Source organism: Myripristis murdjan, chromosome 6 (assembly GCF_902150065.1).
Source record: "Myripristis murdjan chromosome 6, fMyrMur1.1, whole genome shotgun sequence".
NCBI classification, from domain to species: Eukaryota; Metazoa; Chordata; class Actinopteri; order Holocentriformes; family Holocentridae; genus Myripristis; species Myripristis murdjan.
The window spans coordinates 28,667,279-28,683,533 of NC_043985.1; the positions used below are offsets into that span (position 1 = coordinate 28,667,279).

At 43.2% G+C, this 16,255-nt stretch overlaps 1 protein-coding gene across 5 annotated transcripts in view; it reads right to left on the reverse strand.

Annotated features, from left to right (window-relative positions):
* The window catches only part of bcl2l13 (BCL2 like 13), a 25,926-nt gene continuing 9,671 nt past the window's right edge, over positions 1 to 16,255 (reverse strand). For all 5 annotated transcript variants that reach the window (XM_030054480.1, XM_030054482.1, XM_030054483.1 and 2 more), the window contains exons 5-7: positions 14,914 to 14,986; positions 14,639 to 14,767; positions 1 to 2,042 (exon numbers count right to left, since the gene is read on the reverse strand). In XM_030054480.1, the coding sequence (XP_029910340.1) occupies positions 945 to 2,042; positions 14,639 to 14,767; positions 14,914 to 14,986 (1,300 nt within the window). In that variant the 3' untranslated portion in view covers positions 1 to 944. The remainder of the gene's footprint in view (positions 2,043 to 14,638; positions 14,768 to 14,913; positions 14,987 to 16,255) is intronic.

Sequence of the window (16,255 nt, forward strand, 5' to 3'; positions counted from 1 at the left end):
TCGTTGGGCAAGATCTTTAATGTGTTTTTTTTTTCAATATGCAAAAAGTGGAAATAAAACATGTTGCACACTTAAAGAGTCAAATCATATGTGCCATATGGGGGGGAAAAAAGCATTTGTCGACAATGGGAGCTAAATTGTACTACAGTGGCAGAAATTAATACATTTAACCTAATATGCTTTTTAAGGTCACATTACTGTGCTGCAATTTGTCACAGTTTTAAAATCAAATTGCCAGTTTACTTTCCCCATCATCAGGTTTGCATATCAGAAAAAAAGCAAAACAGTTAAAGGGAAACCAATATGCAAATACTTCCTTTTTCGAACATTCTCGCGAAAATTGGAAGCTCCGAAATCACACTGTGTAACAGCCACTGTGGGCTTTGAAGGTTACCTCAGCCAAGAGAGCGTTGTCAATATACTTTCCATGTGTGCGCAGATGTCACAAACCACCAAACCACAAGCACACAACAGGAACCAAGACAAGCAAAAGGGAAAACACACGTCCAAAACACTTTCCAGTTTGAGAGGTCGAGGGTCTAGAGTCACAAACAATTGAAGGCAAGACTGAAGCAGAACAAAACATACAATGAAAATGAGTACAGAGTACAAAGGAGTACATTATTTCCCCCTTGTCTGTGCTTGCACCTGGTGGATTGTCGTGAACGTAGTTAGGCAGGGAGCAAAGCAGCCCAGGATCCCAGCAGTAAGCCTGAGGATGAAGAGAGGTCTGGGGGTCTCGAGGGGGGCGGGGTGTTTTCACAGATTCAAAACCTTCAGAAGCATTGCAAACAGAAATACAGCCAACTATCATGATACCAACACAATTTGTCAGGAGAGACCCATCATAACCAGATTTACTGAACTCATTTCTGTCTCAGTGTCCTGTAATGTTGCATTCTTTTGGAAAGGCCCTCCCCTTGAGGAAAAAATACTACTCTATTCTACTTCCTCCTGTAGGTCAGGGCACCGTACGCCACTACAGCAGCTAGGGCTGCCAGGGCAGCGCCTCCATACAGCAGCACCGGGAGCTCTGACACAGGCTCAGATGCTGCTGTCTCTGTGGGCTCCTCAGCCGGGGCCTCTACAGGGGCTTCTACAGCCTCCGGGGCTGAGGTTGCAGCCAGTGGGGCCTCTGGCTCTACCACGGTCTCTGGTTCAGGCTGGGGCTCCTCTAACTGGGAGGGTGCTGTGACTGGTTCCAGCTCTTGTTCTGGTTCGGCAGCTGGTTCTGAGGTGGCTTCTGGCTCTGCTGATGCTGTGGGAGTCGGCGCTGGGGCCTCCTGGGCTGGGGACGGGGACGGAGGGGCCTCCTCGACAGGTGCTGGGGCAGCTGCAGCAACGGTCTCTGGCTCAGGGTCCGGCTTTATTGCAGGAACAGGTAGAGGTGCTGCAGGTTCTGGCTCAGTGGAAGGAGCAGCAGCTTCAGGGACTTCAGGAGGCCGCTCTGGTTCTGAGGAGGCGAGAGACGGCTCTGCCGACAAGCTTGCAGGTGTCTCTATTACAACTGGCTCCTCTAATGAAAGCAAGGAGGCCGGAGCTGTAGAATCGGCCCCGGATGAGACTGGATTAGGTGGAGTCTGGTCCCTGAACGCCGCCCTAAGCTCAGCCAGCTCGCTTTCTGTGCCTAGAACGCTCATCATGCTTTCCTGAAGCTCAGGCTCCTCTGCTGCTCCGCCTTCGCCCCCTTCCTCGAGCAGTTCAGCCTCCTCGCGCTCAACATGAACAATGTCCGAATTCGAAGAGTTATTTTCGCTGCGCTCTTCGGCCAGGGCCATGCCCTCGTTGCTGTCCAGGCTCTTGACGTCTTCGGGGTCCATCATGCCAACCTGTGCCCAAGAGTCGTGGCCTGCTAGAGACACGGGTAAGCTTTCTGTCTGCCAGGAGCTCTGCCCACTGCTGTTGTCACCGGTGCAGAGCAGTGAGGAGGGGGGGCTGAGCTGGTCGTGGTGCTGCTCTCCTGACAGGATGTAGATATCGTTGCTGTCCTCGGCGATGATTATGCCTCGCTCCTCCTCTTCCTCAAGATTAAACACTGCACCCTGAAGGAGACACAGGCACAGATAAGGTGTTAAGATACAATGTATACCATGTGATCAGAGACAAAAGTGAAGGTGAATGGGTTTGAGAGGCAGTAAATGTAACTATTTACCCTTGGATATAGTGAATAGTGAATATGAATTTGAAATTTGAAATAGAAAAGACGCTTTATTGGTACAAATACATAAATATAAATACCCATGTACACGGTATCCTCAATCAGCCACAAATTCAGAGAAAAAGCTTGAAAAAATGTCCTACACTTATTGCTAGTGACATAACAGTTTGACTCATAATGAAAGCCATTAGTAGGGATAGTGTGTAGATTTACTAAAAAGCTAGTGTGCTTATTGGGCACTATATTGTTGACCTCATGTAAGTAATACACTGAAATATATTAATATTTATGATTGTGATAACACAAACAGAGATTTCTCCAAGCTCACTAAGAGGATTAAGAGCCTACAATTTCTACTTATTGAGAGAAAACAGTGAGAATTATTGTGTGGTGACTTGAGCTTAGACGCTGTTATTATAATCACACCATGGAAACCATGGAAATTGTGGCACATCTGCCACAGAGGTACATTTTTATTATGTAGAGCACAATTTAAGGATATAATCAACATATGCTGCCTAGGCTGCCTTCATTTTTTGAGTTTAGGTTAGCAAAATGGTGAAAATTTGAATTGTTTTTGGAGAGCGAGATGATATTATTTGAGTTACTTCATCACAATGACCCAGACACTGCTCCTGTAAATTACTCCACACCTTGGGATTGCCTTGCACTGCCACCTAGTGGTACACAAGGCACACACACCATTGGTGCAAGGCTCCTCTATTATGCAACAGCCACATCTGATTACATGATCCTCAGATGTGGCTACGCACACCGAACGACACAGAGTTTAATCTGCTGTGGCCAAATAAACCAATTCAATCAAATGCTAAACACAGTTTGTGCTCTCCAGTATAAACATTTGACCTCTTGTGTGTGTAACAAGTCAAACTGTCCCCCAAGCCGGTTTGCTATTTTGGCATCTGCTAAAACCACAAGATAAATAAAATGTTTGTGCAGATAACAGTAGCAGTGAGTGACCATTAGCCCACCTTTTTACTCTGCTGAGGGTATACTGTGATGCAGTACTTGGACTCTAAGCGGCACAAAAATAGGCCAGTGAATGAGCACGCACAATGAGAATAAGAGTCAGGTCGACTTGCTGGCTACCTCGGAGGCAAACAGCTTCTGTGTTACACGAATTCAAAACGCTGGATAAACGGACAGGTTTGAGGAGGAAGCTGTGTTTGTGGATGACTGCTTACACTTAAATTTATTCTCTCTAGTGGTCAAGCAGTAAAATCTAACACGCAAACAGCCTCCGAGTTAATTTAACCAGGCCTCAGCTCTGGTCTGGTGCACATTTCTCATTACATAATCAGAGATGGAGGCGCCTCGTCTCTCGCTGCTCCTGGTGGTCACAAAGAAGAGAAGGACACATCTCTGCTTCGTCTCATAAAATAAGCACCCATGACTTCAATTTCCTGGAAAACAGAATGTCTTAAATGCTAATGCCATTCTGCCATAGCGGCGTAAATTTCAAAAACAACTTCAACCAATAAAACAGTCGCAATTGTTTTTTAAACAATCCTGCTCTTCCATCTATCCCATCAAATAAAACGTTGTTTCTCTCCTTAACTGACTTCATATTGGTTTACACTTTAGAATGATCCCGCCTCATATTGCGTCTTGTTTCAACAGGTAATGGACAAAATCAAGGCTGAATTGACTGCCATTTCATGGTGTCTTTTATTAATAATTAATCATTGTTCGTGCTGCTCTAGAGTCAATCAAAAAAGCAAAAAAGTGTTGAGACCACAGTGGGTGAGTGAGATATTTGGCCTTAACACGAGATTCCAGATAATAAAGTGAACTCGGTGGGGTTGAAATGTAATTCAGTTTGTGATGGGTGGGCTTGTTGCATTGCTGTGCGTGCCACACAGTTTGAGAAGACGAGATTCAAACAGACAAGGGGTACTGAGGTCTGTCTCACGGTGTGTGTGTGTGTGTGTGTGTGTGTGTGTGGATAGGGGTGGGAACAGACAGCATCTGACAGCAGAGAACGCCTCCCAAGGCAACAAACTGAACCAACAGTCTGAACCAGCCTCGACACAACACAGCCTAATTTTAAAACACACCACAATGCATCACTGATCTATACATACATTTACTTAGTTACATAACGTCCAAACATTTAGCTGACCGTCAATTTGCATGTGAACCACAGGTCATTAAACTACTAATGAGCCCCATGTAAAGTAGCATCAATCTATGTAAACCAGTATTTGCTGCTTTGAAGGTTATTTTCCTTACAAGGACACTCGGGCCGCGTGGTGCACAGCCGGCTGGGGATTAAAGCTAACGGCATCCATCTCCGTCCGGCATTCATTTTCGCCATAAGCTGATTTGCATCAGGAAGAGCAAGAGTGTTTTACATCATATCTGTATTAAAAACCCTCTCTCTTTCTCTCTCTCTCTCCGGATATAGCCATCTCAGCAGCTGGACAGGACACAGGGTTCCTCCATGTTTTCCAGTTCAATATTCCAGACATCTCGATTATCATGCATGATCATACTTAAATACATACATACTTACTTAACTGTTACAAGTCACATTCTGTGTCTATGCCATAGCCAACTGTGAATTCATTCAGTGCAGAGGGTGACCACTTCAAGTTTCCCTCTGCACTGAACAGGTTAAAATATGCCTCACGTTGATGGGGCAGAATAAAAAAGCGATGCGACACCGGGTGCTGAAGATGCAGAGTGCTTTTTCCCTTCTGTATGACAAGTGATGGTTGCCACACCCATGCCGGAGATGTCAAGTGATATCACGCTCAGTTTGCAACGTGCTCTTTCCTCCAACATGTAGGTCCTTCGGTTTGGTTTTTCTGATTCTTCAAAAACTTGCACCGTTATAATCGCTCTGCACCATGCATTCAATGGAAAACATGTTCAGATTGCCGCTCCAAATGTGAATAAAATCAAAATATGCTGCTCGTATGATTCACTTATTATGCCAATTTCTGAATTGTGCTTTCTAGAAAACTGTAAATACAAGCAATAGTGTGTAAACTCAAATGTTTTTCCATACTCTCTCCTCTTTTTCTGTATTTATCCAGACCTGGAAATGATCAAAATCATATTCCATATTTTTTCCTACTTTTCCAGACAGCGTAGGAACCCTGAGGACAGGACGCGGCTGCCACGTGGCGTAAAATCCAGAGGAATTGGTTTCTAATCCTCTTTGGAAATGCTAAAAAGAATGCTTATCCTGCAGTTATCCTTCCATGTCTCTACTGCCTTTCTCTATTCACCTTGTCATTACCAATCTAAAAATATAAAAAAGTATTATGAGAATACATGTAAAGGTTTGCTTTACCTAATAAATTACTGAATGAATTCATGACAAAGAGACTTGGATTATGAGGCAGTGATGTCTGGCTGTAGAAAACTCTCTCTGGTTGTCTTTATCTCAGACACAGTGTGGTGCACAAGCAACGTAATATGCCATTTGGTTGTAATTTTTATCAAAAACACCTCAAAGTGCCTGAACTATACAGGAACACATCTGAATTTTGAAGACTTATCTAAAATTATAAGCCAAAATAAAACACAAAAGCAATGTTATTTGAAGAAAGACCTTGCACACTATTGATCTTGTTGGGCTGCAATTAATGATTACTTTCATTACTTAATTAATCTAATGCTTCTTTTTTCAGCTAACTGACTAATCATTTAGTCTATAAAGTGTCAAAAATAATGACAAATTCTCGAGTTTTATAATGGTACAAATTGGAGAAAAGTAATCAAACTTAAGCATTCAGTGCTCTAATTGAAGCTGGAAGCAGCAGATATCCTGGGTTTTTATATGATAAATGAAAAATGATTGATCAATAATCAAAATAATAAATCAAGTAATTTTTCTGTCGATAAATTAATCAATCAAACGTTTCAGCACTCGTCTGCATTGCTACATAACCACGTACAGTTCAAAGTTGGAAGCCACGTGGCTGATCACACAGTTTTGCACACCTGTTAGGTCTAGTCATATAAAACACAGAATCTTGGCCTTTATAAACACTTAAACCCCCAAAAAAGAGAAAACACACCAGACTGAAGTTACAACTTACATTAATTTCCCTTCTTTAACTTCCCATGTTGTCTTTTTCTTGTGCTGGAGTTAAGAAACACTGCAGCAGAGTTTCTAAGGTGTTATATCACGAGGCGTGTCCCGCAGCTCTCCTCCCTCGCCCCAAGTCAAACACACACTGACAACACAAAAACACATTCCTGTCATAAGGCCAAGGGAGGTTTCTGCATTGCATTTCTTTCATCCCCTCACTGGGTAGCTCGTACTTTATTACTGTATGAAGCTGCTCTGATAGACAAGGCTGCACCGGAGAGCCACCTCTGATGTTGGAGGGCTGAGTGACAAACACACGGCCCTCCAGACCCTCAAACCACAAAGAAATATTCCTATTTTGGGAGAGAAGAGCTGCCGAATCTGTGCGACTGTCGCAAGTACTTGTTGCTGGGGCACCGCTGAGTGTGACTTGCCACATTCTGTCAACAAACTCTGTCCATCAGCATCTCCAAACATTAGAGTGCAGATCTTTGGAAGAGTCACAGGATGCACCTTTTTATAGACTTTCACTTACTTATGTGAAACAATGGGAGGTCCTCAGCCAAATGAACAACAGTTTAATTAAGCGAAGTCAGGGGAGGCAATGCTGTTATACCGAAGGTGACCTCATGCCTACCACCAAATCACAGTCGTGCTGATATTCAATATAACAGCACGACCTATGTGTACAGCAGCTCCACAAATGGCATTTCTCAAGTGACTGTAATAAGAGACAACAGATTACAACAGATTATTTAATACATTTTTCGGCACTGCCATGAATTACGGTATTTCCCGATTGCAATCTAACTTTCCTGGAGGTTTCCACCACAGTATCCTCCCATGGTACTTTGCTGCTGAGAAGGTTCGCTGGCAGGCGGCGCTTCCTCACCCTCATCCTAACCACAACCACAGCCTGGGAGGCAGCGCTGCCTTACAGTCAACAGTGAGGGCAAAAAAAAAAAAAAAAACCCAGAAGTTGCAGGTTCCAGACTTCTGTCCTACCTTTCCTGCTCTTCTGACCACCATTGTTCATATTTCAATTTTTTTTTGTTGTTGTTTAAATTGTTCATATTTCTATTTTTTTGTTGTTGTTTAAATTGTTCATATTTCTATTTTTTTGTTGTTGTTTAAATTGTTCATATTTCTATTTTTTTCCTATATTCCTTGTTTATAGTGTTTATATTGCTTTTTGCTATTTATTATCTGTTTATACTGTTTATAATGTAAATTATGCTTCATATTTTGCTATCCACTTTGCTGCTGTAATGCTTGAAATTTCCCCACTGTGGGACTAATAAAGGAATATCTTATCTTATTCTTAATTTAACTCCAGTTTTACTTTTAAGAAATGTGTCCATCTCTGTGCCGTCACATTGCAGTTACAGGACGCTGGTAAAACGTCACTGTGCTGTCATGAAATGCCTTGTCGGATCAAATCACTCATCCAAAAGTGATGTATAACTTGAACAACGCAGCATTTGCCTTGTGCTTTTTTTGTTGACACTGCGTCAACCTTCAAAAATGATGAAGGTGAGGTCAAATCATGTATAACGTAAGCCTTGGTATTTTTATTTTAAACAATCTGTCCAGGATCATCAGCAAGGAGCAAATTATTCACTAGGAATAATAACACTGCACAAAAATGTACTGGGGATTATTTTAACACTACATTTTAATCTCAGCACTTTGAATCTCCATTTCTCAATTTGTCGATATTCAAGTATGACAGCTAAATGATTTAATACTTAACACTAAACAAACTGACTGACCTGTAGATCACTCCACTCCATCTAAAGTGAACTGGCTCTTGCGTAGAGAAGCGCTCTACGATGTCCATCATGTTGTCGGCAGCACTTTCATCATTGTGCATTATCAAATGAAAATGTCATTAGAGTGGAGTGATTTAAAGATTTATCGATGCATTTGCAAAGGACTGTGAATGTGTGCATGTGCAAGAGAGGGGTTTAACTAAACGTGCTTCTTGTGAGAGGCCGTAGAGACCGACCTGCATGAATGTGTTTCTGCCGCAGGGAAATTCTCAGTCGACGAAAGAGGAAGTAGGTGCCGACTGGCCGACTGACTGACGACAACACGCACCACTGCATCGACGTCACCATTATCATCAGCAGACGTGTTATTCTGAACTTTTAATTGAGACTATTCAATTTGCTCCGATGGAAATGGAGGTGAAATCAACCGGAGGGAAATCTAACAGAAGTTGAATGAATTGAATTAGAAGCACAATTTGACTCCGTTTAAATTAAACGGATTAAGAAATACAACTGGATCCACGTCTGGCGTTTAAACTCCCTCACTGGCTACAGAGGTTATGTCCAGCTGTCTTACACAATTATTAAGTTTCTGCTGAGAGATGTGCGTGAAGGAAGACTCGCCATCACCACTGCCACTGATTTTATTATTTCCCGCTCCTGCAGTTGCGTCATTACAAAGTGTACACTCAGTCCAGAGCAAAACAATAAAACCCTTACCTAAAACAACCTTACTATTTACTTGACAAATAAGGACTATAAAACCGTCCGCCTCTCAGTGTTTGTGTGTTCATGGTGGCAAAGCAAATGCATTTTTTAGGATCTGAGAGAAACGATTGTGACTGGCTGCTTTGTGTCACCTCCAGTTTAACACAGGGGGGTTAATGGAAAGCAGCAGCTAGGTGAGAGGAAATAGGCAGACAAACACTACAAATGCGAAACTCACCGACTCCCTTTCTTCTTGCCGTGTATTCAACGACACACGGTGCATTTCACATTACACAAACTACTGTCTGCAGTATGAAAGTGAGAAGCCCCGGATGAGGTGCTTTGACGACTTAAGTTGATTACTGGCAACACAAACTGGCTGTTTATAAGGGACCTGACAACTTTGGGAAGGCACTGAGCCAGCACCTCTAGACATGAGGAAACTGTCTCTTGTGTGCATGCTACACAGCTTGCATCAGAAATATTGATATCAAAAATATTGATTTGTGACCAGTCATCATTAAATGTGTTGTTGCTGCAGCCAGGCTAATGGATAGATGGTTAAGATAGGGAGTTGAATGGATAGATAAATGGATGGCTGGCCTGTTCAGCCTTGGCAGGAGGCCACTGTGTTCCTGCTGTGGCAGGTTTTTCAGCAGGCTACAAGTGTGCCAGTGAAGCCCCTGGTGACAATGTTTTTAGGGGATTAGGAGGTTTATTTCTAGGCTTCCTCAGCCTGGACAGGCACTCTGATACAGACCGGCCTGTTGTGACTGCAGTGGCGCAGTGATGCACGTATTTCACCCTGGTGCTGGCGAAATGGTGCTTACATAACACGGGGGAGCACTCTTTCTCTGTGCAGGGTGCAGCATGACGTGCCCTGACACAACCCAGGTTGGAAAATGCTGCAGCACCTTACCCCTAAAATGGATACCGCCTCACTGTTTGTGCAGTTAAACGGTTACTGTGGTGATTCAAAGCCTTCAGGCCACATCACATACACCTTTCGCCATCAATTTACTACTGCCACCACCCTGCAGTAAAGTAATGCATGCCTATTCACTGTCCCTCTGTGGTGACCTTTGCCCAGAGGTGAGGTGCTGGTGTGCCACTTCCTGGCCTCAAGAGTCCCATTACATCACGTAAAACCGGGTCTGTGATACAAAATGGCCGATGTGCCCAGTCAGTCCTCACGCAGCAGTTTTCACTGTCAGGCGCTGGAGGACACGCACGCAGGAGATGACAAGGGACAAAACAGAGGAGACAGCTGAGTGGGAAGAGCTGGAATCGGCGGAGACAGCCAATCACAGCCGTCCCAGTTCAGTCCAAATTACAGTCCGCCATGTTTATTTTGTGTTTGCGGCACACTTGTGATGTTTTAGAACATGTCCTCTATCTAGGCTAGTTGCTTGCTCATCAACGACTCCCCTCCCCCTGAAAGTCGTGCCCCCCCCCCCTCCTTGCCCCTCGCCCTGCCCCCTCCCCCCTCCCCTCTGGCTGTTCTGGGTTTATGAGCTGAAGGTTTTGTTGCTGCCAAATGAAGTGTGCACCACATCAGGGTCATAATCCTTATTGTATTCTGATGTAACTAACAAAGACATTATGAGAGCTGCCCAACCCCAACACTGTGTGTGTGTGTGTGTGTGTGTGTGTGTGTGTGTGTGTATCAGTTGCAAAGGACACCGTGTCCTAGGAGAGTACAAAACACCATATCCACACTTTTACAACCCATTGCTGATCATTGCATTAAAAAAAATGTTGAATAAAGAACTCCTTTGGTGTTCTTTAAACAAAAGTTGGTGATAAGCAGCGAGTTACTAAATGAGGTACACAAGTAAAAGAAAAGGGGTCTCGCTGTCCATTTCCTTGACTGAACTGCGGTTTATTGCTCCATATAAAATAACAATAGGTGCATCCGTTACACTTTCAGCTCAACGCTCACTTGCACTTCTTGGTGCGAGGCTGCTGCCCTATCAAGAGTCAACATGTGCATTCACACACTTCACTAAACAAAGAAACAAACTCAGACCAGATGCAGAAAATACAGTTCATCACTGTCTCTGCTTTCGCTTTGTCTCTCTGATAGAGTGTACAAAACACACACACAGGTCAAGATTTTCTCTTGAACACCATAAAACAAGTCGCGTGTCCTACCTGAACATGAAGACTCTTGTCTGCAGAGGCCAGAAGATACAGACGGGACTAAAACCAGCAGAGGTAGAGAGCCAGTGGGAGAGAAGCGTGCAGGCAGGCAGCTGTCAAACTAATGGAGATTTCACTTTGCTCTCACTGGCTCAGCGTGCCCACCCCTTCTCTCCGTCATCTCTCACCCTGACCCCTCCCTCCTTCCTTCCTTCCCTCCCTCCTATTCATGTGTTCTCTCTCTCTTTCTCTCTCTCTCTCCCTCCCTCCCGGTGCCAAACCTGCCCCAGCTTCTCATCCGTTCATCCCCCCCTGTGATATAACGCAGAGTAAGAATGCGGCCTTGTTCATAGTCAGGGCGGTGCGCTCATGCTGGAGGCGGGGAGCATCACGGCCGTGAGGTAATGGCGACCAAACCAGCGGTTACCGCTTCCAGTCACATGGCCGCTGCCGGCATGACCTCGTTCATGGGAAGCCATCTGTGACGCAGTGCTCTACTTCTGATGCAGGAGAGCGCCGGGGCCTCGAAACCATCACCGCTGAATACAAGAAACTCAGAGAGAGCGGCTTGTCAGCTGTTTCTGGAGTGCATGACAACAGGATATTTGTTGTCCAACATCGTAAATAGTGATTAATCGATTAATTGATTAGTCCATCAACAGGAACATTAACTATTAATTAATTATGCTGTATCGGCCCTTTTTTCTGGAAAATACATCTGTACTACATTCGAGACTAGACTCGTTATGCATTCAAAACAGCAGGTGGCGACGTGGAGCTAATTAGGCCTGGCAGTGAAAAGATGACGTTTCATGGCAGAGGTTCCCAAACCAGCGCTCAAGGCCCCGCTGTCCTGCAGGTTTTTGTTCCAGCTGCACTCCTGCACACATGACCCAATTAAGGCCATTGCACCTTCACGCACACCCGCTTCAGGTAGATCTGTGTCAGCCAATCAGCATGAAGCCCTTAAACGGATCAGGTGTGAAACAGAATAGTGCTGAAACAAGTTAGGCTACTTCTATCGATTTATCGTTTTTGATTTAGCTTCTGGGGGCAACAGCCAGTTTTCCGAGGTTTCCAGTGTAGCTGCCGGCTGCTCACCTCCATTTCTGTTTCTTTTACTAAACAAGTTGAACGTTTCATCACACAAAACATAACCATTGATGCCTGAAATCTTGTTCATTGCTTACAAATGTACAGCACAGGCCAAAAGTTTGGACACACCTTCTCATTCAATGCGTTTTCTTTATTTTCATGACTATTTACATTGTAGATTCTAACTGAAGGCATCAAAACTATGAATGAACACATGTGGAGTTATGTACTTCATTTCTTAAAGTAATGATGGCCACTCGTTTTTCTTTAGTTAGCTGATTGGTTCTTGCCATAATATGAATTTTAACAGTTGTCCAATAGGGCTGTCGGCTGTGTAGTAACCTGACTTCTGCACAACACAACTGATGGTCCCAACCCCATTGATAAAGCAAGAAATTCCACTAATTAACCCTGATAAGGCACACCTGTGAAGTGAAAACCATTTCAGGTGACTACCTCTTGAAGCTCATCGAGAGAATGCCAAGAGTGTGCAAAGCAGTAATCAGAGCAAAGGGTGGCTATTTTGAAGAAACTAGAATATAAAACATGTTTTCAGTTATTTCACCTTTTTTTTTGTTAAGTACATAACTCCACATGTGTTCATTCATAGTTTTGATGCCTTCAGTGAGAATCTACAATGTAAATAGTCATGAAAATAAAGAAAACGCATTGAATGAGAAGGTGTGTCCAAACTTTTGGCCTGTACTGTATATATAGATATATATAATCTGTTTCTGGAGATTTTCTACAATTAGACGGCATGCTTGCTGGTTTATGCACTTTTTAATGCACTGCAGTGTTTTTTGACTGTTTTTGACTTATCCATAAGATGCTGTACATCACCCTACCTTTCTTTATTTATGCTTTATTTCGCAATTTTTGTGAAATAAAATTTTCTTTAAATAAAAAATAAAAACAAAAAGATTTGCTCTTCAAAAAGACCTGAAAAGGCTGGTTTTCTTGTCTAATGCGGGTCTTCTTACATTCAGGCCAATCATTTCAATAATTGATTGTTTTATCATTTAGCACATTTGGTGATTCCACTGTCATGATACTAAGATTTACTTAACTTCTACGTTCATGTCATTAACAAAATTAATACTTTGGGTTTTTTGGTTAAGGAAGCAATTTTATGACATCATTATCATTTGTCATTCGTTTTGACATTTAACAGAACAAATGACAAAAAAAATCATGGATTGATCGAAAAAAGATAATAGTTCTGCTAACTGAGATTAGGGCTGCAACTGGCTATTACTAAAACATGACAAAAGCAGAACTTGAGCGTGAACAAAGTGCAGTCTAAGGTGGTTCAAGCTGCAGGACGCGTTCCTGTTTTTCCTGTTTCGGTGATCCTCCTGTTTGATGAAGGTTAACGCGCTCAGCTGTCTGTCGCTGCTGTGTCACCGCTGCCCTCCTGCTTCTGTCCACTCAGCAGCAGGTTCATTTGACTGTGTAGACTTTCACCTTGGAGAGATGCATGTGTACACCCTGCGGTCAGCAGCACGGCACAGAACAGACTCTGAGCGCCGGCGGCTGTGATAACGTCAGCCCTTCATTTGCATTACGTCGGGGTTTTCTGACCTGAGGACACGTCTGTCCCGACAGAGACCAACTGCTGCTTCCCAGAGGACTCCTCCACTCCAAGGAAACATCCCACAAGTCAAATGCTAGATATATTTGAACAAGCAAATTATCCTTTTCAAGTCTAAAATTAATCACATTTTTTCCTGGAAGACAAGCGCTCAAGGTGAGGGTGGAGTCAATTCTCTAATCAAACTGTCATTCAAAACTCCATGTCATCAGTGGGTTCACATTTGATTTGTAAATTGAGCACGGGGTGGATCGTACGGAGGCTACAGGCTTTCACAGCTTTATTTCCCATCTATATAATGAACTTTTTATAATTTAAACATTTTGCTCTAACAAAACAACAAATGTATCTGAGTAATGGACTAGCAAACTGCAGGTCATCCTGTCAAAAATGCCCATGTGGCAATTAAAAGCTGAATGTAACAGCTGTATTTAATTCTTATGTATTCAGTATGTTGATTAAATGGGGATGATTTTGTTCATAATCTCTAAAAACTCAAAAAAATACAGCAACGATCACTCATTTTGTCCGTTTGTTGAGAATCTGTTGTCACACATAACCTCGTCAGATGGACGTTATGATCTATGTGGGTGTGTGGTTAATGTGAAATCACATATACTGTGATAATACAGGAGATACAGTCGCTCTGAGGTAAGAAACATCTGCACAGAAAGCTTACTGACGCCCTCAGCTGGCCTTTTTGAGTTCTGTACATCTAACTTCAGGATTTTTCAGTCCACTGCCTCTTCCTGCTCCCTCTGCTCCCCTGACGTCTATCCAATCAATCCAACACTGACATTTAGCCCTTAACACATTTAAAACAGAGTAAAGTAGCAGTTACCTTTGATTAAGCTTCTGCTACGAAGAATATTTTAATTTGTATAGCTGTAGAAAGTAAAGAAGTTTTCAATGCCTGTTCAAATACATTTCAGGCCTAGATATCTTTTGCATAAACAAAGAGGTTATGAAATATTTCTTTTTGACAGATTTCAGGTTGACCGCGTCCACCTGATTCTTGCCCCAGATGAAAACGTCAAACTTGACCGCAGCCCTCATATCTTCCTAAATATACTTATTCCACGTTCAGCAGTTGGTGAACTCACCCATCCGCCCTGTTGGATGATGTAGTCGGACTCAGCCTCCTCGAGGAAGCCGACACCCAGAGGCAGCAGGGTGGTCAGGGGCTGGCCCTCGCTCTGCAGCGCCTGGAGCAGCACGAGGGGCACCAACACCTGGACGAGAAGCGCAGAGACCGATTTCAACAAGTCAAATTTCAAGGATGTAACAGCGCTCAGATAAATCACAGAGCCTTTTACGTGTCTTGGCCTCACTTTCCGTTTTAACTAGAGATCATGGACAGATGACGAAGGTGCCTCACCTTGCTCCAGCCTCCCTGTGTGTGTGTTGAGACATCCAGCGTTACAGCTCTGAAGCTCTGGTAGTCCAGAGGGCTGAAATACAAATACAAACATAAAGGACAATGATATGGAATAAAACAACAGAGGCCACAAGACAAACAGCGGCAAGAATTTAATGAAATAAAGAAGGTGGGCACCATGTGATGCTGGAGAACAAGCTTATTAGCTTATTTGCTAATATTAGTGCTCTAAACTGAACCGGACTTAAAAGCAATACGACAAAATGAACTGGCCTGGTGATGCAGCTAATATATCGATAAGCAACTTTTTTGTTCTCCAGCATCACACGGGTCCCACCTTGTCTGTTTCATGAAACAAAACAGCACAGTACAGGCTGTATTGGGCAATATTAAAATCCACAGACAGGCTACATGAGGAGCCATGCTAAATTTACAAAAAAGTATGCCTAGGTTAAATGCACACACACAAGAAAAATCCAGTGGACTCTCCAGATTTTGTTTTGCTTTCTTGTGTCTTCATGTTTCCTGTGATAATGTGCAATAACCAAAGCGGAATTAAAAATAAATAAATAAATAAATAAATAAAAGACCACAAGGTGGAGAACGAATAAAGCTCCCACAAGTTTGTTTGCCACTGAGGAAACATCTTGGTGGCTTGTAAATCCAATGAAAGTGAACAGGAGGTCCCACCGTCCTCACCTGCCCAGGCCTGGTAAATATTCACCTGACAAGAAACAAACTGGTTTACCAGCCAAAACAATGAATAGAAATATCTGAACCGATCCGTTTTCCATGTAACGGGTCTTCTGACACACAAACACACGGTGCTTTACATGTAGACATTAATCTTCAAGTGACATTAGTAAAATAATTAATCATCCAGGAAACAAAAAAGAAGGTAAAAATGACTGTGGAGCAAGCGTAACTGGCAGCCAATCAGAAGCCAGCCTGGTGCTGATTTGATTGGCTCAGAGAGTGTACCGTGTCCCTACTTAGCAATAACAACGTGAAATGTGTGCCGGCTTGCCATTCCTGGATTTGGTAATTATCTTTAGTAGGAGTGAAACACTAAACCCTGACAGAGTTACTGCCATGATCATTTAGCTTGATTGATCATGCAGGGTGCTCTCTGTGTGTGTGTGTGTGTGTGTGTGTGTGTGTGTGTGTGTGTGTGTGTGTGTGTGTGTGTGTGTGTGTGTGTGTGTGTGTGTGTGTGTGTGTGTGTGTGTGTATGAGGTTGCATTGATGAGAAGAAAGAAATATGAGCTGTGTGGTGGGGCCATTAAATGAATGAATGTGCCCGTATGTATGCATGATGTCACTTCTCATAACTTACGTCATC